General features: G+C 35.8%; 1 protein-coding gene across 2 annotated transcripts in view; it reads left to right on the forward strand.

Annotated features, from left to right (window-relative positions):
- Nucleotides 1-25,154, forward strand: part of MYOF (myoferlin) — a 71,348-nt gene that overhangs the window by 769 nt on the left and 45,425 nt on the right. For both annotated transcript variants that reach the window (XM_074874944.1, XM_074874945.1), the window contains exons 2-11: nucleotides 5,286-5,341; nucleotides 6,224-6,315; nucleotides 16,404-16,512; nucleotides 17,811-17,895; nucleotides 20,062-20,222; nucleotides 20,737-20,865; nucleotides 22,322-22,384; nucleotides 22,497-22,547; nucleotides 24,122-24,152; nucleotides 24,624-24,739. In XM_074874944.1, coding sequence (XP_074731045.1) covers nucleotides 5,286-5,341; nucleotides 6,224-6,315; nucleotides 16,404-16,512; nucleotides 17,811-17,895; nucleotides 20,062-20,222; nucleotides 20,737-20,865; nucleotides 22,322-22,384; nucleotides 22,497-22,547; nucleotides 24,122-24,152; nucleotides 24,624-24,739 — 893 coding nt within the window. The remainder of the gene's footprint in view (nucleotides 1-5,285; nucleotides 5,342-6,223; nucleotides 6,316-16,403; nucleotides 16,513-17,810; nucleotides 17,896-20,061; nucleotides 20,223-20,736; nucleotides 20,866-22,321; nucleotides 22,385-22,496; nucleotides 22,548-24,121; nucleotides 24,153-24,623; nucleotides 24,740-25,154) is intronic.

Consider the following 25,154-nt stretch of genomic DNA (forward strand, 5'->3'; position numbering starts at 1 on the left):
CACTTGGCTAGACTAAAGGAACTTGCTTGCAAGTATTGGTTTATCTTTAAGGTGCAGAAACCTCCAAACAGTTTTGGATCACGTAATACGTTCAACCAAACTGTGACGAACGGTCATCTTAATTCCTGATGACCTGGTTTCCTAACTGTGTACTGAAATGGCAATGGTATTTCCTAAAGTATGAAAAATGATTGTAGGGGTTTGTAATCTTTAGAAATCAAATCTGAAATCGACATTCTGTTGAAGGCTGGAAAAAGACAAGGCAGTGCACATCCAGTATCTTAACTTTCAAAATAAAAACTTTTTGGATACTTTATTTCAACATCAGAAAGATGGGACATCATTCCATTTCCTTTCTTTTCCTCCTCTTTTTCAAGTTTGGTTTTTTACTCCCCTGTGTGTTAGGGCAAGTGGCTGAGCCTGTCTCAGTAGCTTTTGGAACTTCCTAATTCTTAAAATATTATTTTATTTGCCCTGGAAAAAGTGCTGCTACTGGTGTACTGTAATTTCTCTCGTTTGTGCCATTTGTTTCTGCTGCTTCTTAGGCATTCATATTCTCTTTTCAGTTCCTTTCTCTTTGCTTTCCTGTCACAGTTTTGCCTTTCTCTGTTACCTCTAGTTCCTGCAGTTTCATACTCCAGAGTTGGTTTATGCCTTTGCTTCTTTATGCCTTGTCTGTTTAATTCTCCTTGTAATCTTTTGTTCCATGTGCTTTAATGCAATTCAGTTTCACCTAGTAAATGTAAGTTACAGATTATTTTTTTTTTTCTTCTGCATTGCTGGATTTCTCAGTCCTTCAGTTATCCAAACACAGGAATTAGGCAACAGACATTAAAGGAATGAGTTTATATTTATCCTTTATGTGCTATAACTGGGGTTTTTAATGGTCACAAACATGCTTAACCATTGTCTTAAGTACACCTTCATAATTGTGCCAGTTTTTTAGTAGGATATTTAATTTCTCATTACATCTGCCACTTCTTTTTATGTTGTTTTGCTACATACTAACATCTGATTTTTTGCTCTCTGTCCAGAGTGAGTCAAGGGGGCCAGAAAATATCAGGCTTTTCCCAGCTATTGAGCAGCTCTGACTTAATTTGTAAGTGGAGTACCTGGTTGCCATGTGCAAGGGCATAGGGATCATATCTGAAACATATTGAAGTTCTGGCTGTTTATGTTTATAGTTTTTATATACAGCCTGGTCCCCCTCACCCTGTTAGTGTGTAGAGTTGTCTTATTTTTGGGAAGGTGTTATGTCAAAGGTCATCAGTCTTTAACGTTAGTCCATACCCACTGTAGCTTCTGGGGGACATAAACACAATTGGCAGTTTATTTTTCAGACTGAAAAAAACTCAGGCATTTGCAGGACTTTGGCCATATCCCTGCAGTACATTTTCATGTTCTTTTTTGACTCTGGAGTATTCTTGGAGAAGTCTTAGAGAACAGCACTCATTTGACAGAAAATTGGTGTGGAAGTTGACATTTCATTAAACTTTTTTTTGTTAGCTTTTTCAAACTTTAACTTATATAGACTTTGCTGATGTCAGGCTCAGTAATTTTAAGACTTTGATGAAAACACACAGTATCTCTCAGGGTTAGATCTTTAGGGCTATGCTGTGAAGAAAAAGGCCAAGATCCTACAACTATTAGTATGTAGGTGACTCTGCAAACACATATGTTAACACACATATGTTAGTATAGTTTCACCTATGTATACAATAGACCATCAAATTTTTATAACTAAGTTATAGACTATACAGTTAGTACAATTAATACAGTGACATATATTGGGTACATATTAAGAGGAAATAGGCAGCTGTTTCTGTTAAGGTATCTTACAATAGAGGGGTTTTGTGCAAGCATTTGACTTCTTTTTGCACATTTATTTTCAGTCCAGCGGGACAGAACTTTTATTTACTTTAAGAACAACTCACTGTTCAAAGAGAACTACACCCTGAGAGTAAACGAGTAGTGCTATCTGGAACTGGATGCTGTTACTGCAGAATTCTGAGTTCATTGTCACTCTACATGAGACAAATTATTAGTCATATTAATGTGAAAAACTGTTGCCATTTGCTGAACTGGCACTAAGCGGTAATGATTAAACCAGTACAATTCTTTTGGTTTGTCAGATATACAAAACTGGAGAAAAATATGTCAGATTCTTGCCTTTGGGTATAAAAATTGACAAAATCACTTATATGTGCAGTCAGTTCTATGACATTTAGTGCTTTGATCATTCCTTTTGACTGCCTCATTCAGCTTTATGCATTAAAAACTGATGTGAAATGGCATTCAGTTTGATTTGGCCAACTTGAATAAAATTTGGTTTTTCATTTGTGCTTAATCTAAGAGCTTTCCAGCAGGCCTGCAGTAGTTCATAGCTATGTTGGTTTCTATTTCAGTGTGTGAAAGAAAAGAGTATTAGAATGCAATTATTCACTAAATTTATACTTTCTGTTTTGCAGAGAATTAAATTCTGAACTTTAATTTCCTGGTTTTTGGAGGTCTGCCCATTTGATCCTGCAGTTGCTGCCACTGTGCAATCTTAATTCTTCATTCACAAAAGTTTTATGGAAAGCTTAGTGAAGTGAAATGTGATTCTCTCTTGAATCTTAGACTTAAGACTGTGCTAAAAGATGTTTGCTTCTGTTCCCTACCTGCTGAAATTGATAAAAATGCTAGTTATAATAGAAGAAAAAGTTTAAGATGTAAGCATTGGTTGGTTTACAGTGCTGTAATTATCTTTCTAATGATGGAATAGTTATTATTTAAACAGCTCATCTTGAATGAATTTTTCTGAACACCGTGTCATCTCATTGACTATCACTAAGTTCTTACTACATTCCTTTCCAGTTGAGAATATTAAACATGTGGTAGTATAATGCCTCTGTCAAGATAAAGCAAGTAATTATTCTACAGTATCAAGTCTACAGTACCAAGGTTATTGTAGTTAGTTTTTAAAGAAACAAGTATATAGAGTGTCCTACCTTTATCCATTACCATTTCTTACTCTTATTTCTTGGTAGGGCCAAACTGAAAATGATGGCTGGCCCTATCTTCCAGTTTATCCTGATGCAGTTTACAGTCTTGGCTACTGTAGCTGGATTCATTACCAGTAGAGGAAGGCAGCCTGAGGACCTGAAACTTATGTGAATTCTTGGAATAACTGGGCAGTCCCATCTTACCCTGCTTGGCAAAGACTTTTTTTGGTGGGAAGAAGAAAGCTCTTTGCCAACAGTTTAAAAGACAAATGACACCCCCCCAGTGCATTAAAAGAATGATAAAAAGTGTAATAAAAAGAAAGTCAAGTGAAGAAAATACATGCAAAATACATGCTTGAAGAATGTGAATGCTACACTCAGACTGGCTAAAATTACAACTAAAACCCAGTGTAAGCTGTTTCCCAGTGTTTTTCATCCAACTTTCACACAAATGCATAACGCAAGGGTTTTTTTCCTAGTATAATGTAGAATATGCATATTGTTAGTGGAATCGTAAATCTTACTCTTGTTTTTATGAAAATGGATAGTCCAGAGTGGATAATTTTCCTCTTTGTCAAGAATTGTCTTGACTGTTGTTCAAGCCAGGGCTTTCCTTACCTTCCAGAGTTACATTTGAGCAGGAATCATAGGACTTTTATCCATTAGTTTTGTCAGGATCAGGTCTGTGATTCACTATCTCCTTTACAAACAGCTGCAACTGTTCCTTTTTTGACCAGCACTGAGAACATCTTTTCCCTGACTACCAGCTCCTATTTGGACTTGGACTATCTGTGAGAAACCCCAATATTCTAGGATATTCAGTTTTGAAAATGCTTTGTCTCCTATTAGATAACATGAAGTTGAATTTCTTTTACTAGCATGTTAATTAGTTCTTTGTTCCGCAAAACGCGAGTCCACAGCGTGGTATGTTATGAATGCTCTTTCCTTTGTGGTACAATGTGAGTCAATATCCTGTATAAATTGTAGACAATTCCTGTTACATAAATGTGAGTCAGTTCTCGCAATCTGCAGTATGGGCTGACTTTCCTTTTTTCAGTACATCCCATTCTCATCCAATAAAGAGCTACCACAGTCAGCTGCTTGAATGGTGGGTATATGAACTTGCCCATGTGGCATATCTTTACTCTTGCTTCCAGGCTTTTGCAACATTTTCCTGGCAAAGTATAGCCGTAAATTGCACATAATAATAATACTATTACCTCTACTTCAGTCCTTAAATACGAAGAGTGTGTCTGAAACTTAGCCTTCTTATGGTGGCTGAGCATTTTATAGATTAGCAGTTAGTTTACTGACCGCACTTAAATATACGCTTTTGTTATCACTAATACATGCCATTTCTTTTTAGAGCGCTGCATGTTTGCGAGTGTTCTTTTGTGCTTCTGAGTGTCATGTCAAGGCTTGTTCTCCATTGGAGCTGTATATGTATAGGGCAAGTAAAAAGTAAAAATAACGCCATGGCATGTTACTTGATTTGAACCTGTTGTAAGAACAGAATTTTGTTTCCCTTTTTAATAGGTAATGGGGGCCTCACCTCCAACAACACCTGAGTTGTATTATCCTCTCAGGAGAAGGAATTTTGAAGTGCCACACTATATATTATTTACACCACACTCCACACTCCCATGATTTGTAGGTTGACCAAATGCAAATTTTACCATGAAGTATGGAAAATTTATAATGTTTAGGCTACAGTAAACGTCAGTGAAGCGATCTGCTTAACCTCTGGAAACCATTTTTTCAGGAAGGACTGCATTGCCTCTTATATGCATATGTATTTCTGCTAATATTTGCTCATTTAAAGCAGAAAGTGCTGACACTGTAAGCATATCTTCTTAAGATTTTTTTTTCCAAGTGATTTTATTTCAGAGCTAAACGCTTACAAGTATTTTGTAACTCAGATATGGTAAATGTGTAACACTGAAATTCATCACTTCGAGGTTACTGTTTGGTTTGATGTCTCCAAGTCTTTTAGTCTGCCCTCTTTCATCCTTACTGAAGTTGCAGTCAAGGGTCATAAAAGGTTGAGGAACCTAATCATTAATTTTGCTTTTTGGAAATACATCTAGCTATGCTTAAATAAAACAGAATAAAAAGCTTCAACTACTCAAATTGCCCAGGGGACTTTTTGATTGTAAAATATGCAGCTACTGGAAAAGGCAAAAAGAATCGGAACATTTAGTTTAAAGCTCAAATTTTATTTTGAAAAGTGAAAGGAAAAATTGTGATATTTGTGTAGTGCTGTAGCAAAAACAGATCATCACACTTTGTTTGTATTTGCAGATGAAAAAAAGAAAACAAAGAAAATTGACAGTGAACTTAATCCTGTTTGGAATGAGGTAATTTTTTTCAATCAATTCTTGATCTTTTTTAAGACAAAAAATTGGTTAAGTCGGTTTCTACAGTTATGAATATCGGTTAGAAAAAGGAAATAGTGATATGTATTCTTTCAGGAGGTTAGTAAATGCAGGTGAATGGATTCATCTTGTGCCAGGTATTAAAATTCATTAAGTAATGTTTTTATGTAAAAGGATGTAGCTATCTGGTGAGTTTGTGGCCTGGTTTTGTTTCCTCTTACTTTGGACCAAATGATATTCAGCTATTGCTTAGCCACATGTATGGGAACATAATTGGATCCTTTATTATATACTAGGAAAAAACCCTACAGAATTAGAATGAATCATGTGCTGAAGTTCCTAATGATTTATTTGTAGGACTGGTCTTATTTTGCATCTTCAGTAATGTTTTCCTTGGGAAAATGTTTTCTTAGTAGTGTTTTTTCACAAGCAGAAATGAAAGTTAAAGATTCTTATATTTTGTAATTAGGGATACAAAGAAAGGGAACCTACAAATATTTCTCTAAATTTAACAGCAACTGACTTCAACCAGTATTGCAGGGGAATAGTATCAGATCTTATGAGTGGTAAGAAAATACTTATGTTAGTGTAAGGAAGTGGAACTGCAAAAGAGATTGTGGCTCAATATTAAACAATTTAGGTTTTTTTCTGTTACTGTTACTAGTAACCAGCAAATCAAGAATGTGCTATGAGCATGTTCCCAGATTTTTAACTTTGATTTGCAAATGTAAGCTGGTCTGGTCTGTCTCTCACTAAATGCAAAATGTATTTCTGAATAATTTTGTTACATACACCACTCTGCTGTTAATTAATTTGCACAAAACTTGTAATTATAATTTGATTTTGCTCCACTTTTTTGTTCAGGTTCTTGAATTTGACTTGAAAGGAATTGCTCTGGATAATTCATCTTCCCTGACAATTATTGTGAAGGATTTTGAAACAATTGGACAAAACAAGTATGTTCTTCCCCGCCCCCCCCCCCCCCCCCCCCCCCCCATTAAACACAACTTTCAATACAGAAGTCCAGGGAAAAGATGGAACTGATAGTAGCTGAAGAGAAATGATGAATGCAATTAGATGGTTCCTGATGTAATACCTACTTGTAGCCTTTAAGCCAGTGGGCTTTCCATACCTCACCAGCTGGATTGTTACTCTTAAACAGTGTGTCAGCTTTCTTTTTATACTTTATTTCAGACATGCTGAAGGTAAATTCAAGAATGTTTTGGGCATGTGAGGCAGAATTTGGGTAAAATTTAGATCCCTTCATGTGGTGTTGTCATTTGAAAACCACAGCTGCTATATTTCAGTTGGTGCTTACTTGTAATAAAGGTCCTTGTGTAACTAGATTTAGGCCGCTACAGATACCTGGTGCAGGTTGCCATCTTGCAGAATGGTGCAGGGCAGTACCCAAGACTACTATATATAAAAAGTTCCAGAAAGTAGTTCTGAAGATCTCTTAATTGGCATTCTCAGAGCACAGCCACCACAAACCACCAAAAATTACAAAATGAAGTTAAGGCTCTTAACCATCTTTAAAAATTTCCTCAACGGGCTATATTTTATGTCACTTATTTAAGACTTATGTAGGAAGAGTGGAAGCCTAAGCTCAACTTCCTATCTTGTCTGGAGGGATTGAAGTCCTAGACTCATCTCCTGGGATTCTGACTTAGTCATCAAGATAAATATGTTGGATAAAATACAAAAACTGTCTTGGGAATGGAATCTGGGTTTTGAGTGTTCTAGCTAGTGGGGTCTATGAAGTTACATGTTCCTACTGTACTCTTCCTGGCCCAATGAAGTTCTCTGTGTGGTCATTAAAAAGCTTGAACTTGAAAACAAAAGGAACTTCCCCAAGATCAGCTTGCAGAAGTCTTTTTTGATGTCAGATGTGAGAGTAAATTCTCTCACACTTGAGTAGGGAGATGAATCTCTCTCCAACCATTGGCCAAGTGTTACAAGCCTCAGGCTCATTGCATATATAGAAAATTGGCAATGCTGTTGCTACCTCTTCTTCTGGTTATATTTTTAGAACATTGTTTAAAAATGGATTGAGGATTTTTTTCTTTGGTTGGTGGTTTGGGGTTTTTTTGGTTTTGTTGGTTTTGTTGGGTTTTTTTAAAGAAGATAGGTAGTTTGATATTAACAGAGTCTTCTGTGAAAAGTGAATTGAATAACCTCAGCAGAGAAGAAAATGGGTATCTAACTTCCCAGTCCTTAGAGGAGGACTCTAGACTGTTATAAAAATGTGGGAGGCCACTGAGAATTGCCTTTTCTGACATTGATTTCTTGGAAAGGAAAGGCAGAGAATCCTGCTATCAGTAAGGGATTTAGAGTTTAGGCCTTCAGCAGATAGAAATACCCATTTTCATGATGCCCCTAGCATACAGAAATTGAAGGCTTTTTCCCTCCTGCACCATTTCTGTTTTGGTTAGTGCTGTTAGTGTGTGTCGATAAGCTTGAATCCTACTCTAAAAGTCTAAACTCTGCCAGTGCAGTATGTACAACACCTATATACTTAAAATTGGGTTCTGCATTTTTTACACATCTAAAAACCAAGTATCATGGGATCTAAGGCTGCAGATCTTTTTGTGTATGGTCCAAGGAAAGTTTCATTTGTGCAGTGGTTTGTTGAGTCCTCAGTGCTCAGAGAAAAACTTCATGTAGTAGTAAGATGCTTAGTTTTAGTTTTGATAAAATCAGGTTTTATTATTAATTTTAGAGAACTGAAGATAAACAAACAGTGGCTATACCTACATGTGCCTGGAAGGATACCACACAAAACACAAAGAGATTTCCTTCAACTAAAAAATGAAAAATAAGTCTAGTTTTTCTACACATTGAGTAATTACAGCAGAAAGGATGCACAGAGTGTATGATCTTCTGGAAATTGTTTTTAGTTTAATCTTGCTGTCGAAGACACTGACAAAGGAGCCACCTTGAATTGAGGCTTGTATCTTTATATGAAAGGCGATGACCTTATAAAAAATTTTAGAGTACTGAAATGCTGTCAGGTGTCCATGTTGGCATTTAAACATTTTTTTGTAGGTTTATATTCTTACAGAATAGGAACATGTAATAAGTAAACATATAAGTAATTAAGGTGTCTCGTTCAACTAACTTTTAAGAGTCATCTTTGTATTTTTCAAACTTTCTTTTTTCTTTTTTTTAATAAGAACAGATTTGTTCCTGTGAATTGAGTTGATAGGACCTTTTTACTGTGGCCATTGAAAAAAATTGTTGCCATGAAAAATTATAATGGTATATATGGGAACACTAAAATCCAATTAATTCACATCCTATTAGAAAGCATAATATATAAACTTAGTAAAGATTTTTGTCATTTTGACCTGGACTTTGATGTTCCTGATGTATTTGTGATAAAAAAATACCTAGCACAGACCCTAGCAAGTTTTATGTGGTTCTGAATATAAGAATATTGAGATTAAAAAACTAAAGCATATCTTGAGTTTTGTAGGATTTAAGCTTTAATTTAATATCAGAATTGGAGGCGTACTGGTTACCTTGAAGCAATGCATGCAGATCATTTCAATGAAGAAGACATAAATTACCAGTTGAAATTGTTAGCAACCTCTTGTGTTCTGCATGCCATTTGTTTTATGACTTGTCACACAGAAATAAAACTGGTCCATAAAATCAATTGCAGGAAAAGGGTAAGGTCTTGGGTGGTGGCAAGCTAATCAGAAAGTTTTTCTTTTAGATAATCTACAGCAAAGATAGAATGTATTATTTTGTGTTGAAACACAGCTCTGGCTGTAAAAGCTCTAGCAAAGTCTAGGAGTTCTTTCTTAACATGCATAGCAAGATAAAGCTTCATCAATGCATTTAATGTTTAGCTGTCTCATAGTGGTTAAGATCTTCTGCCTATCTCTGCTTAATCATAGGATTTTTGTCTAAAAAGGTAAATATATACATGTGGACAAGTATCACTCAGAGATTTTTTAAAAAACTTGCAGAAAGAGCTTATCAAAAATGAGATGCCAGTTCCTGAATTCTTGTATAAAGTCATAGATTTTAAACAAGGACCTATTTGTCTGTTTGCTGCGCTCTTGCACTCTCTCTTTTCTGTCAATGCAAAGTAGTGTTGGCTGTTGCTATTTTGAAAAGGGAGTATGATCTTCTTTCCTCATCTCCTTTCCTTGTTTTTTTTGGTGGCAAATTTGGGTATTTTATCACACTGAGCTAGGCGTACATTCATATTTATTGATAGTAGTCCACTTCCATTGTTAGCTTTTCTTTACTACTTTCAGCCTCCTCCCAATATGTGAATTCAGGTTTTTACAATACTCCAACAGCTCTGTTGTAAAATCCCTGGGAGTCAAGCTGATGCCCTCAGATCTCTCATTCTTGAGATTCCTGTAGGTCAGTAAAGCAGGAATATATTGCATGCCTCTGATTTTAGGAAAATCCCAGAAATCACAGAACTTGGTATAGGAAAGCTTGCCAGTAATCAGAATTTTGTAATGGATTTTATAATGTGTCAGGAAATAAAGGAAGGTGCTTATCTGAAGCCCCTAAAATGTTTCACTCTCTATGTGGGTCCAAAGTTAAGCAGGCATGTGTGTTTTCTTTTCAAACCATATTTGTAAATATCATCTGGACTCATATTTGTAATGCTTAACCCCTGGCTTGTGCAAATACCTCTTTGTTTTGCTTGGGTTTATGCACTGCAAGTTGTCCACCACTTACTTATTTTGTGTACAATTTAAAAAGTAAACCAGTAAAATTATTTGGGAAAGGGACTTCTATGTATGGAGCTGTGCAAAAATATATATAGTCCATACCAAAGACAGAGCAATACCTTCAGAGTAATGCTCTTTGAGAATAAATCCTCAATAACTGCCACATATTTTCAGTGTGTGATGTATTTGGAAGGGCTATTGGCAGGGAAACAGGATAAGGGGGTGAGAAGTGAGAAACACATGAGTAGGCTTCCTGACTGTAACAAGATAATAGGAAATGTCATCTTGGATTTCTTTTAAAGACACAAAGCACTGTAACAGCAGAAGCAATTTGATATTAATGAACATTCACATTTAGACAAAGGAGCATATGAAAGAGGGAATGTGGAAGAAGTTTCCCACATATTACTTGCCTGTATGCATAACCAGTATTTCTGTAAAGTTACCGATTCTATTTACTAATACCAAGTTTGAAAGAGATTTAGGACTACGATATCATACTTTTGCCATTTTTTCACAGTATCCTCTTTTAATACTTAAGGAAAAGTCTATAGTTAGATACATGCCTGCAGTGCTGCAGCATTCCAAAAAGATGCTCGGTGGAAAAGTACACAAATGACATTCCCCTGCTTTTTCTGCATGCTAGTTCAGGATTGGAAAGATGAAGTATGATGCCTACCTAAGGTCCTTACTACTGAGAGCTATTATAATGACAGTTTAAAAAAACAAGGGGGTGGGGGAGTGAGGGCTGGACAATATTGTATTAATTTTTACATGTAAATTTGATGTGGTTAACTGAGCTGAAGTCTTTCAGAGGTAAAGACCCATTATTTCAGAAACCCAGTGTTTGCTATGTGCTTTTGACATTATTTATGAGTAGACCCATTAACTTGGGAGGTGTATCTGGTATTTAAACTAAGTGGGATTTGAGTCTAAATCAATAATCTTTTCTTTAGAGGAATTTTTGTATATTTTACTTTAAAGTCTAGATTGAATTGGGATTTAGTTTTTGAGTGTAAAGGGTATGGAAGACCGTGTCTTCCAAAAAAGAGCACTGAGAAGAAACTACACCATGTCTTTGGCTTTATTTTCTCTCTTGTGGAGGAAAATAAGCAGTGGGGATTGCTGTTGTTATTTTCAAGGTAGAGACAACTTTTTGCTCAAACATTCTGCCACCGTTCTTTACCGCAGTGTAGGTTAGAAGCAGAAAAATGTGTTTCTTAACCCAACTCCCTCTCTGACTGCTCACTCAAAGCTCCTAGCCCATACGCGCTCTGCTATTCCATGCAGTGTTACTCCTGACTAGTTCTGGGCACCTGGTCCGTTGCTGCATCTAAGAGGTGACTGCAGACAGAACCCGTACTCCCCTCTAGAACAACACAGCAGAAGATTGCAATATAACCCATGATTTCTTACAGCTCCTAGAAACTTAGATAGCTGTTCACCCAGCCCATTCTTACACTGACGCAGGAGGAGGAGCGCAGTGGATGTTATTCTGTTTTTACACTGTGCCAAAACACTTGACTCATTGCTTTGGCATGTTTCTGTAAATCAAGCCTGAAAGAACATTTGAATATTTTTCCGTTTCTTCTTTTCCTGGAGATAGAATTTACTGCTTCATTTACAGGATCACTAAATTTTTGCAGATAGATTAAGTGAGTGCTCTTCATGGTAAAAAGACACAGTCATTGGAAAAGATAAATAAAGCAAACCACACTGACATGCATGCAGACAATCATAGGAATAAGCTAGAGGGAAGTCATATGATCCATGCTTAGCTAGATTTTCCAGAATAAAGATGTTTGAAAAGAGAACACATCTGTTTTCTATTATGTTTAATACTGTTCGTAGAAAGATTTCAAACTCTCAGAACACAAATCTTCATGCAGTTAAACAAACAAAAAACAACTTCAGTTGTCCCTGTGAAGTTAAAAAAAAAAATGTTAACAGGAAGTTACAGTTGTGTCTGAATGAAATGATTTTCATTCTATTTGAAAGAGAGTTGGAATTCTATGTTTCCCTGTGTTCTTTGCATAGTTAGTAACCTAGTGACACGGAGGAAAAACAGATTGGGCACACCCTTTTCTCAAGTGCAGCCACAAATGAACAGTGCAGCAAATTATTTAATCATGTTTAAGTATTTTCCATAGTTAACTAACTTCTAGATTGTTTGAATCCTCCTGCAGCTGTTCTCTTTTGTGTGGATTCTTTTCCACATCAGTGTGGCTGTGCATAGTTGCATTTTCCTTGCATACTTTGTGTGCAAGATCCAGCCTCGTTAAGATTCAGTTCTGAGGTTTTCTGCCTTGTACAAAATAGTATCCATGCTTTGTTTCTTTTTAAAAGTTTGTTATTGCAAACAATATTATCAAATAACTAAAGAAGATAAAAGTATTTGGTTTGCTCTTAATAAAACTTATAAAACACAGCATGAATAACAGAAGATGGGTGTTGGGTCTTGTAGCATAGAATCTGTAATGGAACAGACACACTGAGAAAGAAAAGTTGAATGTAGCAATTATAACTGCAGGGTGGGACCAAGTTTGCTGATGAGAATAATTAATATAAACCTCTGACAAAATAAACCCCTGACAAAATAAACCCTTAAAATTAAGTGAAAAGAATTTAAATGCTTGACTCTCAGGGGATTAAAGTCACTGGGCTTCCAGTAGAAGTAGCATGTAAGCAGCTGGAGGATGTGAAATGCTAAAGAATTTGGTATGAATTGCTACCTTCAAACAGAGGAGGAGTAATAAAATGGTTGGTACTGTGATTTAGCATTTCCTGATCCAGGCATGGGTGTGAAGTTTCACTTCTCTTGATTATTAGGGCAGCTAACAGGAAATGCTAACCACAGCAGTAACGGATTAATTAGCTTTGGCACAAATCTAACACTGTTTAATAGTTGGTCATCTGTAGTTCATTGATTTCATGCTGATGAACTAAGTATTTTCCTTTGATTGCTGGGGGGAAAGTTATCATAGGCCTGGTACTGATATATACTGGTATATTTGAAGTGGTTTAAAAGCTGTATGATCAAAACCAGACTGGACATGGTCCTGGGCAATGTGTTCTAGCTGACTCTGCTTGAGCAGAGGGATTGGACTAGATGATCTTGAGTGGTCCCTTCCAACCTCATCAGGTCTGGGGTTCTGCTAAGGGAGGGGTGAAACATCCCAAATCCTGTGAACAGGACCACTTTGGGGAAGACAAAAGACTAACTTCCTAAAGCTTAGAATTTGGCTAAAGCTTAGAAGTAGGCTAAAATAGTGTATAGTCTGAATATTAGATTTCTCACTCTAGCAAGAGTGGAAAAAGACTGAAGGCTATTGTTGCCCAACCTGTTAAAGGAGGGGGAAACAAAGGACTTTAGAGGCAACTAGTAGCAAGCAAGTAGTCTATGTAACTGGCTCCCTCTTCAGTCTTCTGAAGGTGATAAGAATTTTAAAAATTATTACTATGTATTCAGATGTGTGCAGTTATCTGCACAGGACAGATGAAGATGTAGAAATGGAAATTCACGCTGGAAAATTTCAAAAGCACTACTGTTGAACAGCTGTTCTTGAGTTAATGTCACCAGATAGGAGGGTGTGGTTGCTGAAACAGTCATCCAGATGATTTGAGACTGGGTGACTTCTGAAGTTCTTTCTGGAGTTAATGTAAGTCACCCTGGCTCATATCAAATCAAAATAGCAAGTCTACAAAATTTTTCTATGAATGTACATAGGAAAATAATTTCTTTGCCTTTCTCTAGGCAAAGCTGGTTTAGGGTAGTCTTGTTGGGTTTTTCCTTTCTATGATACCTCAAACTATGTATGTTTCTCTCTGTTTTTCTCAAATGGGGAGGCATATTCACAGTTGAAGGATTTGGGGAAACTAAGGATATTTGGAATTGAAAGTTTTTATTGACTAATTTTGCATTGATTTAAAAAGAGTGAACAATAGTTGGTTTCTTTCAGTATCCAACTGTGTAAATGAAATTCAAGCATTTGTTCCTTCCAGCTGTAGGAATAGTTTCCCATTTGCTTATATTATACTTGCTTTCAAAATATTAACATGTTAGAAGGCTACGTAATAGAGAGAAAAATGCATTAAGCTACCTAGTATTTTTCTCTCTTAACAGCTTTGGGATTTACAGTCATTAGGGAATGAACCTCTTCTGCTTTTCTTTGACTGTTGAATAGCATCAGTGTCTGTCTGCATGACACCTGCTTTTCTGCATAGAAAAGTTTGTTCAAATATACAGGGAGATGTTCTCTTTGGTGTGTAATGTCATACTTACTTGACTTCTATATAACACCAATTTTTGGAATGTTGAAGCCACAGGGGAAAAAATAAAGCCTCTTTCAGTTTCAGAGAGACCATCTGCTGTTGTTCCCTGAGCTAGGTAGACATTACTGTTTAGTGTCCAGGTTTACTACATCAGATCATAAGCAATGTCAAATAATACTACAGTTGGAGGGATAAATAAGACCACTGCATGTATATCTGATGTTCCAAATCTAGGTTTGCCTTGTGGGTTGAATGCAATTTTGATTGCATAACAGGAGAAATTGCTTCTTAAGCTCCCTAAAGTTGAGAAATATATGGAGTCAGTGTTTCAGCTAACGTCCAGCTCTGTGCAACAATTTGTAAAAAGCGAAAATGTACCTAGGGTTAATCTAATGCTCGCTGAAATAACTAGGTGTATTTCCATAGTTTTTTTAAGGACACTGGATCAAGACTACAATACTGAATCCATGTGTCTGTTCAGTAAAGAGAGGAGAGGCAGGTATTAGAAATGGGATCAGAGTTTCAGTTATGGTCATCTTAAAGGTTAGAACAGCTTCATGAATTTCCTCAGCAGCGTGGCCTGATCTTAAACTGCTTTTCACATCTAGCCCATGCTCTGTGTGTGACATATACGTGAGGCATATCTGGAATATTACTGTGCTTTGGCAATTTGGGGGGCAAAAGTTTGAGTAGTGAGTCAAAACTATCAAAAAGACAACTGGGATTGGAGGAGTGAGAGGAACTGGGAAAGCAGAATTGACTGAGGAGTTGACAGCACCGAAGTAATTCTAACACATCATTCAAACAGAAAACATGGTTATTTTTTGTGCACAGCTAAACAAAAGTTGTAATGTGTACTACCTGGAATGTATATTTGCAGGAAATTAATGTTTTATACTTCTATATTCTAATGTACTTTACAAAAAGTAAATTATGTTCTCATGACATAGCACCTGAGAGTAGCTGTAATAATTCTCTTGCTCCATGTCAAAAAATGCCCTTGCATCCTTAGCTTCTCCATGAAAAAGTACTATAATCTATTCAAAGGGACCTCAGTTAAGTTCTCCACATAGAGAACTTTTTTCTTCTTTGTCAGCAAAGCTGGTATTTTGTTTGTAATACATGTTCTTTGTAATATTTACCAGGTGAAATTATCTTGGGGTTTTTTTCATTGGCAAAAATCTCAGTTATTCCAATAATCCACTTCAGTATAGGAGTGAACTGTTATTGCATACTATGGGAATGAAATACATATCATGAGACCAATGGCACACTGTTAGAAACTCTGCCTAAAAGAAGTTTCTCAGGTTAAAAGTTCATGCAGTTTTAACTTTTTTGAAGAGGATGGGGGTGACAGAGGCAGTCCCGTAGGTGGAAGTAGCTCAGGACAGTCTGCCACAGAATGTCAGATCTCTTGGGCAGCTTCCCATGGTAGGCCTCTTTAGAGCCATGTTGAAACATTCTGAGAATGTAGAGGCAAGGAGATGAACCTATTCCAAAACGTAGAGTATGGGCAAGAAGATTAATTTTGTGAAGCCTCTAGTAAGCACATTGATTGCATTTGTTCTGTTTCATTGTTTTCATTACAGAGATGTGTGTATGTCTTTTTGTGTCTCTTTCTGTGTAGTACAACAGCTGTCATATCTAGCTTTAAACATTATTTCTCATCTGAGAGTTTGCAAAGCTATATAGGGAAAGAAAGAATTACCTCCTCTAGTTTACCAATGAGAATTCAGTGGCTGAAACAAGTGACATGGCTGTTGAAAGTTATACAGAAGATTATTTTCAAAAATACACATAAAATTTATTTAAATTTCATTTTTTAACCTCTTTTAGGTTAAAGCTGTTTCTTCCCTAAAGAACATAAGCACATTTAAGTGCAGTGAAACAGAAAATACAAATTAGCAGTACACAATCATTACATAACATTTGCAATGACCTTTTGCTGTGTCTTGGGTTTTCAAGTCATGGCTGGAATTATTTGGTTGACTAACAGACGCTAGCAAAATACAAAAGGGAACTTCTGTTTGATGTATACTCGCATTCTAATAATGATTTTTACTTTGTTTCAGATTAATTGGCAGTGCATCCATAGCACTTAAGGATCTTGTAGGTAACCAAAGCAGATCTTTACCCTTCAAACTCATACCTCTGCTAAATGAAAGGGGACAAGAAACTGGAGTGAGTGGCTTACATTTCCTTATTTTACTGTTTGATCAAAATGCTCTAGCAACAGAGCTAACAGTGAAACAAAAAATTTTCAAATTATTTTTACTTTATGAATTAAATGCTTGGAATTTTGTAGCAAAAGCTCCAGACAGAGGAAATTTCTAACAAAATATAATTATGTCTGTACCATCTGAGTTTGTTTAATATCCTTCAAGTTAGATAAATTGTTTTCTGTGTATGTATTTATATATATGTCTTACAAATACTATAGGCCACAAAGTATGCATGGAAATCAGCTTGATGTTGAAAAAGAGCATTTTCCTAAGTATCAGATGGAGTTCCCATATGCACTTTTTTGCTATATTCTTTCTAATATCCACCTGTGTCATAGCACTGGTTCTAGAAAGCACATAATCATGTACATGTTCACTGCCAGCTCAGTTCAGAAAGTTACACAAGAACTTGCTTAACTTGGTTTAGCACGTGTTTAAATTTAACAGAGTTATTATCTGGTCATTAACTTAGTCATTAATTAAGTAGTTTCTAGAACTGGGACCTTACTGTGTTTGTGCAGTCTAGCTGTTAAGGCACTTCATTCTAGTACACATAACAATAAGAGGCTCTAAGGGTAATTTCAGTATCTCGTCAGCCGTAGTTTAATATCATGCTTAGTTGGTCACAGGGTTGGGCTTTTTTTGCTGACTCCTCATGTTACTGTGGCAACTAGGAATAATAATGGTTTGTTCAATAATCCAAAACTGTAGTCAAGCACAAAAAAGGCAATTCTGTAATTAGAATGGAAAATGACATAGTGTTTTTCTTCCAGGATGGTGGTATGAACAAGCAATTAGAAGAGCCAGATAGGAAGTTTTACTTATGATTCAGACTTGTTATGTTGTTGATCAGATAGTGTTATTTCTCATTACCTTTGTTCTTCCATCTGCAAATTTAGGATGTCACCTAGTCTGCTATGAATATTGTGGAACTAAATAAATGAACATTTATAGAACATCTTATATACTTGTATTATGACAGATTTTTCTAAATATAAACACAGTGATTCCATTCGTTAGATATTATTTTAGAGCCTATTCTATTAGCTGCAAATTGTGTAGTCTTATTGTTTGTATGTATATATAGCTTAATAATGGTTTATTAATTTACTAATACTTGAAATTTTATTATAAACTGTGCTGTGACTGTGAATAGTTAACTGTTCATGTACAGTATTAGAACAACTTACTGCTTTAAATCAATTGTTGTGAATACTGTGTGCTACATTTAAAAAAAAAAAGTGTATTTCTCTATAGGCAACAATTGATTTGGGTGTAGGATATGAACCACCAGCTGGACCTGCAAATCCAAATGATCCAGGAGGGACCAATACACAAGAAGGTATTTCAATCTTTTCTCAGAACATTATTGTTAAAAGATCATGGAGATACTTAGATAAGGCAAGAAAGTGATTCAACAGCATTGTTCATCAGAAAAAAATGTAACCAGAAGCAAGCATGTCAAGACTGCAAGATAGTGATTTTAAAAAAATTAAGGATGATTCAGAACTACAGCTAGGAAGAAAATTGGCATTTCCTGACATAAAATGGTTTTTAGCATCATTTTCTCCAGTGGAATCAGGTTACAAAAGAATGATGTTGCTTAAAAGCTTTTCAAAATGGCTTTTGTTTAGGAAAGAAAGGTTTTTGGGTGCTCAGAGAAACAGCAGCAGTTATCTGCTGTAATGCTAGGGCTAACCAAAAAAGCAGGGAAGTCACACTTTTGGAAAAATATATTCTATTACTTTCAATGTCAGGGAGCTTTGTGAAAAGATTTTCTTAAATCATTAAACTTTTTATTTTCTGTAGAGTAAGTAAGTTTCGAAAGACACTGTTGTATCTTATATTAAGCTTGATACTTGACTAGCCTACAAAATACTGTGATTGGTAGGGAATATTCTTTGGTCTGTATTTATAATATTAACCAGGCTTTTGCTGAGAGTGTTTCTGAGATCCTCTGGTTTTCCATTGTCTTAAAAGAACTGTAAAGTAACAATGGGTTTTTGCAGTTGACAGGCAAATAATTACCCTAATATCCAGGCTGTGTTTGTGCAGAAAGAAGTAAATGTAATAAATGTCATGTGTTTGAGGAGAAATAAATCAATTTGACCATTATCTGTTGATAGATAATAACGTGAGAAGGAAAAAATTGAAATGAGGAGTGTTTGGGGAGGGAAGTCTTGATTCCACTGACTTCACTGAGAGGTGTTCTTGGGGAGTGGAAGGATAGCTAATGCAAACACAAAAGCTGTGGGTTAAATCATTACACTTCAAAATAATATTATAGAAATGTCAATTTGAAGGCTAAAAATGCAAATTCATTTATATGAGATTATTTTGATAGCTTTTTAAAAGTGTACTTAAACTGTAAGTTAATACAGGTAAAATAAAACATGGCAGGTTTTTAGCTCGTATCCAGCAACTGCATGAAGATTATTTCAGTGCAAATTATCAAACACACATTAGATAATTATTGTAAATACCTATTTCCCATGAAATGAAATCACTTCCGCAGCTGAAATTGCTGCAGCTCAGTTTCAGAAATTAAAAATTATATGCTAAATCAGGGTGTTAACTCAGGGTGTGTAATCCATCAGTTGCATGGGTCCATCCAGGCAGATAGATTTTGAGCGATGTGAGGGAGGTGGGGTCTTCCAGTTATAAAATACATGGTATGTCAATCTCTGTGTTTTTATATGTCTCTTACAAGGATCACTGAGGCAAGTGATCATCACCCTGTGTTGGCAAACTAATTCATAAAGTTAACAAGCATTGTGTTAATGCTAACTATCAGAGACACATCTTGTTCTTCCTGTAGATTTTACCATAGTCACTGCCCTTCAGTTAAGAAAAGAAACACAAGGAGTATGACACAGTTCTGTGGTCTAGATATTTATGGATCCTGTTTTGCAATACTGGAATGTCACTGTATGATCCAGTATTGTAGTGTCATGTGGTTGTAGAACAGTTTTCCACAGAGGTATTGTGATTTCAGAAATGTCTTACTAAGAAACTTTAACTTATTCCACAGTTAAATGCTGTGGAGGAGGATTCAGAGTTTTATTTTGGATGGCAGACCCTAAATGTCTTCATGTTTTCAAGATTCTGAAGTAAAAACCAGTGCTATGCTGTAGCCTAGTCTTGCTGCTGGGAAACAGCTCCAACGGGAATAAAATTAACCACTTCTGGTGTATTGTGAACTGGTCTGGTGGTGATTACAGCTGAACTGTACTTTACTAAAACTTCAATTGGTTCAAAAAAATGTATGAAAATTGTATTAGATACTCTACATCCTGAAGAGGGACAGTTAGTTTGGTTAGGATATAAACTTGTTCTTAAGCAGGCTAAAATGACTAGCTTTCAAAAGCATGTGTTAGCAAAAAAACCTGTTCAAATGAGATAATAATACAATTTTAGTGGAACTCTTGTATATCAGACTCTTACTGTAACTTTAACATCAAAATGTACTATTTGTTTATTAATTATACTGTTTTTTTTACTGTATGAGATGGAGAAGATGATGGAGGTTATGAAGATGGCTTGGATGGTCCACTTCGTGGTATCACACCAACAGTTCCAAGTGGCACGAAGGAAGCCCAGCTAGCTAAACGCATCACCAAAGGAAAGAAAACACGGAGAATCCTTTCTAACAAACCACAAGACTTTCAGGTAATAGATTTATTAAATGATGCATGTTCTCTTTTTCTGCCTGGCATGACATTGCTTCTTTCACATAGCCTGAGCATAATTTAATGTCAGATTGTGCAAATCTAATGCACTGTAGACACAATTAGCCTCTTCATTTGAAAGCCTGTATTTCAAAAGTATTCTTCAAATTTGCCTGTTACAGACATGTCCAATTTTGTACAGTTCTGACTGAAATCTAGACGAACCTTATTTATTATATAGTTGTATAGATTTCATACTACAATAGCAGCTTTAAAAATAAGTAGTAAAATCACGTAAAAAACTTTTATTGAAATAATTATCCCCAACTTGTAAAATTCAAGTAAATTATATTTGCTATCATAATTAAGTTTGAAAAGTCTGCCCAGTCCATATCTGCCAGCTGCTATGGGTGTTGGCTAACTTTTTAGGTGGTATAGTAAGAAACTGTTGTCACCAGGATGATAGACAATATAGGGAATGAATTAATACAAATATTTGAATTTTTTTTTTTCAGATTCGTGTTAGAGTCATTGAAGGTCGTCAGTTACCTGGAAATAACATAAAACCAGTAGTCAAAGTTCATATTTGCGGCCAGACACACCGAACAAGAATCAAAAGAGGAAACAACCCATATTTTGATGAAGTAAGTGGTGTAAGAACACTATGGCTGAAATGTTGATGCTATCAAATGTAGAAAAATAGATATTACTGTTTTCATTATGATCAACGAATAAGAATTTGCTAATATTTAAGGGTAATTATGGCTAATATACATTTTGCAGTTCCCAGTCCCTTTCTTTAAGTATTCACATCACTAAACACATCTCTATCACTGGCAGTCTTAGCAGATAAAACTATCCAGAAGGAAGTCAAACTTAGCTGAAACATATGGAACAGGTTCTTTGATACGGCTGGCCATGTGACATAATAATGACTTGGAATCGTTCTATGCAGGTTATAAAATCACGGAAAAATTAATTAGGAATCATTGCAGACCTCTGTGGTGTGTGCAGATGAGCTTTCAGTGCAATGCTTTGGGTCAGTAATACTGCCACACAGAATCTAGAAATGTCATTGCCTTATTCCCATGATTTGTAAACGCACAACTAGATTTCTTTGTCCAGACAGGGATCTGTACATCAAACACACTGAAACACAGGAGAGAATTCAAAGCTGTGTAAGGGACACAAGAATGATCCCATTGTCTGGAAGACTGATGTTGCAAAGCTTAAGCTTAATAGAGAGAATGCTGAGGGATAACTCTCATTATCTGAACATGTGTGGAAAATTCAGAAGATTTTGGAACTGGGTGGCAAGCATGTTTAACACAGGCAGGCAAAAACAAGGAGGTTACAAAACTTTGAGACTTGAACTAAGCTGTAGGTAGCAGTCAAGATTTATGGAGCAGTGGTAAAAAACAGAAAGGGAGAAGGTCAGCTGCACCTTGTATTGAATCAATTCCTAGGTAGTCTCAGTATCCATACTAAGCGAAAATGGAATAGGAGGGGCCATGTTTATGTACCCTTCCCTTTTGTTGGATAAAGTACTGACTGGAGTATAGCTGGGCTCAAAGACCAGACTTAGTGAGGCATATACTATTAACAAAACAAATAAGCTAATAAATAGTATATCTATCTTCGTGCTGTAAAAATATCAGATTTATTCCTGTGGCCTTGAATTTCAAAGATGCAAATCATTACAATCACTATCACCACTAGCACCTAAACAAGACCTTTTTGACAGCTACAACAGAGATGGCTAGACCAGGATTGAATGTCCTGGAAAATGAACAAACTTTGTAATTCCCAAAGTTGTTCCCCTGAGGAAAATGTGAAGTACAGAGCAAGGAGTAAGGACAGTGCTGAAAGTTTGCAGCACAGCTATGCCTACTGCATTCATTCAAGTGGAAGTTGTGACTGTCTTTTGTCTATTTTTTACTAACTTTACTAAATTTTTTATTCTGTGCTAAATTAGCATATGAGTCCAGCAAGCAGACATGCTTCACAAACCTCTTAACATAATGTTTTTGCATTTTCTGTTCAGAGAATTATGTGTTTGTTATTTTGAGACAGGTTTTTTGTTTGTTTTTACCTTAACAGATATTTTTCTACAATGTCCACATGACTCCTTTAGCGTTGCTTGATGAAACAGTTAGCATTCGGGTAAGAAAAAATGGTGCATGTTCAAAAGGCTGCTGGATGCATATAGTGTTGTCTGGCTATTTCACTATGGTGTTTAGGAACATTCTTGTTTCATGGTTGTCTGTCTTTTTAGGTGTATGATTCTTATTCTCTACGAGCAGACTGTCTAATGGGAGAATTTAAGGTGGGTATGAAACAACATCCATATCTTGACTAAATTAAATAAAATGAGAGAAATTTTTCAAGGACTTGTTTAAATGTTTAAATTTATAGTGCTTTAGCATGGGGCCAAAAAATTACCTGATGATGTCTTGCTTCTTATGCTGGAGACCATTTGCTCAAAGCACTAGTAAACAGTTTTCTTATTTGAGTAGAAGATTATTGTTAAAGAAAATCATATGTTTTATATACCAAGTTCTCTAACTTGCATCCAAGAGAAAAAAATATGTACCAAAGGTAAATTTTTTCCTCCAAAGATATCGGGGGATTATTTGGTATGAGGTAGGGTGTGAAGAGATAATTATATTAGGTAGCTAATAGGCAGAATAGTGGTATATATTGCGGCATAAAGATACACATTCTCAAGTGATGTGGAAAGGTGTTCCTTTGGTCATAAGTTTGTTAAGTAAAAGAGATGGTGGGAAAGTCTCTTAAAGTAATTTTTGTGGTTCTGATGATATTAGTGAGGCTGTATTTGTGTTTGTAATGGTCAATATTGGGAGGTAGACATCTGCCTGTTGAAGGTATTCCTAAAGCAATACAGACAAAGAATTCACATGACAATTTTAATGGCTACTAGGATCCCCTATTACAAGATTTCCAATGTCAGTGTTGGCTGTATTTTCTGTTTGTTTATTTTGTACTGCATAAATTCAGTAGGTCTCTAGACCAGCTTTTCACAAAAATATGCAAGTGTGGAAGAGTGCTCTTTTCTAAATGAAGCCGTTTCTGCCACAAAGCAGGTTGATTTTGCTTCTCACTGCTTATTATCTATGTAATTTCTAGTGGTTCAGACAGTGGTATATTGCTCTGTGAAGGATTGATCAGCATGTCATTGAGCTACTTTCTGTTCCTGCAGGCACACATTCCAGGAGAAAGCCCTAAGGGTAATTCTCTCTAGAAAAGTACCCTTTCAGACATTACCTGCAAGGAAAACTAGCCCAAATTGCCATGAGCAAACATACTTACCTTCCTGAACATGTTTGAAATCTGATACAATGAATACAGTCATGGTATTTGTGCAGTCTTGTCCAGATTTGACACAGTGGGGGGGGAAATTGCTCATCATCTTCATAAAAGAAAAAGGAAATAATTCATTAAAAAAAAGCTTCATTTCTGGAACTGAAGGATGAGACGTTGAGCAGGAAATAGAAACAAAAGAGTTCTGAAAAGCCTGTCTGAACATAAAATAATGGAGGAACATAGGGAATTCAAGAAGCAATAGGCTAGCCACATCTTCTGTGTCAGATAAATGGAAAACCTGGGGATCTGAGGAAAGAAGAAAGTAACTACTAACTAACTGTTAGTTGTAATACATCTTCTCTTGCATTTTCTTCTTGGTTGCTGTATCCATTCAAAATCCCTCATTTTTTAATGTAAGGTATTTTCTCTTTCTCCTCCCAAGAATATGCTATGTAAACTTTCTTTTTTTTGTGACAAGAGAACACTGTAGAAGTACTCATGAAAAACTTGAGTTGCCTTAGCATTTTTCTGTTTTGGTATTTCTTCAGAGGGTAATGACTTTGATCTTTATTTCAGATTGACATTGGCTATGTTTATGATGAGCCTGGTAAGTAACAGTTACTTCAGAGCTTCTTTGCTAGCTTGAAACTTGGAGTTGAAACATTTCATTACATTTCTAAAGTAAAAGAAGAAAGTTAATGGAAAGTTATTTGAGATTGATCATTTAAGTATTAACTTTTAAAAATCCAACAATATATAAGTCCTTTCAGTGGTTTCAAGATGAAGTAGAAGCACCTAAAATTTGGATATTAGTTTTAACAAAGACCTAAAATGTGAAAAATAATGCAAAACTATTTTATAATTATGTCTCTGAAGTAGTATGCCACAACATTTTAACACCACTAGATTTCTTGTTTTGAATGGCACTATTGAGACCTGTCTAGGACAGAATAAATTTTTTAAATAATTAATTTTAGAATAAGGCATGCTTTTGGAACAGTTGACTTTGATTTTATGATTTCTATCATTTTGTAATGGATATTACTGGAGGCGAGTGGTGGTGTTTGTTTTATTTTAGGCCATGCAGTCATGAGAAAATGGCTTTTGCTGAGTGATCCTGAAGATACAAATTCAGGAGCTAAAGGCTATATGAAAGTCAGCATGATTGTCCTGGGAACTGGAGATGAGCCACCAGTAAGTTTCATTTAAATGTTTTTCTTCCCCTCTCGACCCAGATATTTATTCATGTCCCTCTGACATTTTTGAAATACTGTGAGCAGCATTTAAAAGACAAGATTTACAAGTTGTTTCAGGGGCATGCAGTACTAAGTACAAAGCTTATTTTGTTATCCTGTCCAATTAAGCAACCTCAGAACCAGCTCTGGGTTTGTTGATCTACCATTTGTAGATAATTCTTCACATCCTGGAAGAAGTAGAGATGTGTTAGCCTGATGTTGCATGCAAGCTAATATGTAATTCTCCTTAGTGTAGCTAATCAGGGTGAGCAACGTATTGATACCAGTTCAAGAACTAAGTCAGGAATGTCTCCACTACTATGTGATGTAGACAAGCCTGTGGAGATATTTTCCAGGTGAAAATCAGACCTATC

Source organism: Strix uralensis, chromosome 7, assembly GCF_047716275.1.
Source record: "Strix uralensis isolate ZFMK-TIS-50842 chromosome 7, bStrUra1, whole genome shotgun sequence".
Lineage (NCBI taxonomy): Eukaryota > Metazoa > Chordata > Aves > Strigiformes > Strigidae > Strix > Strix uralensis.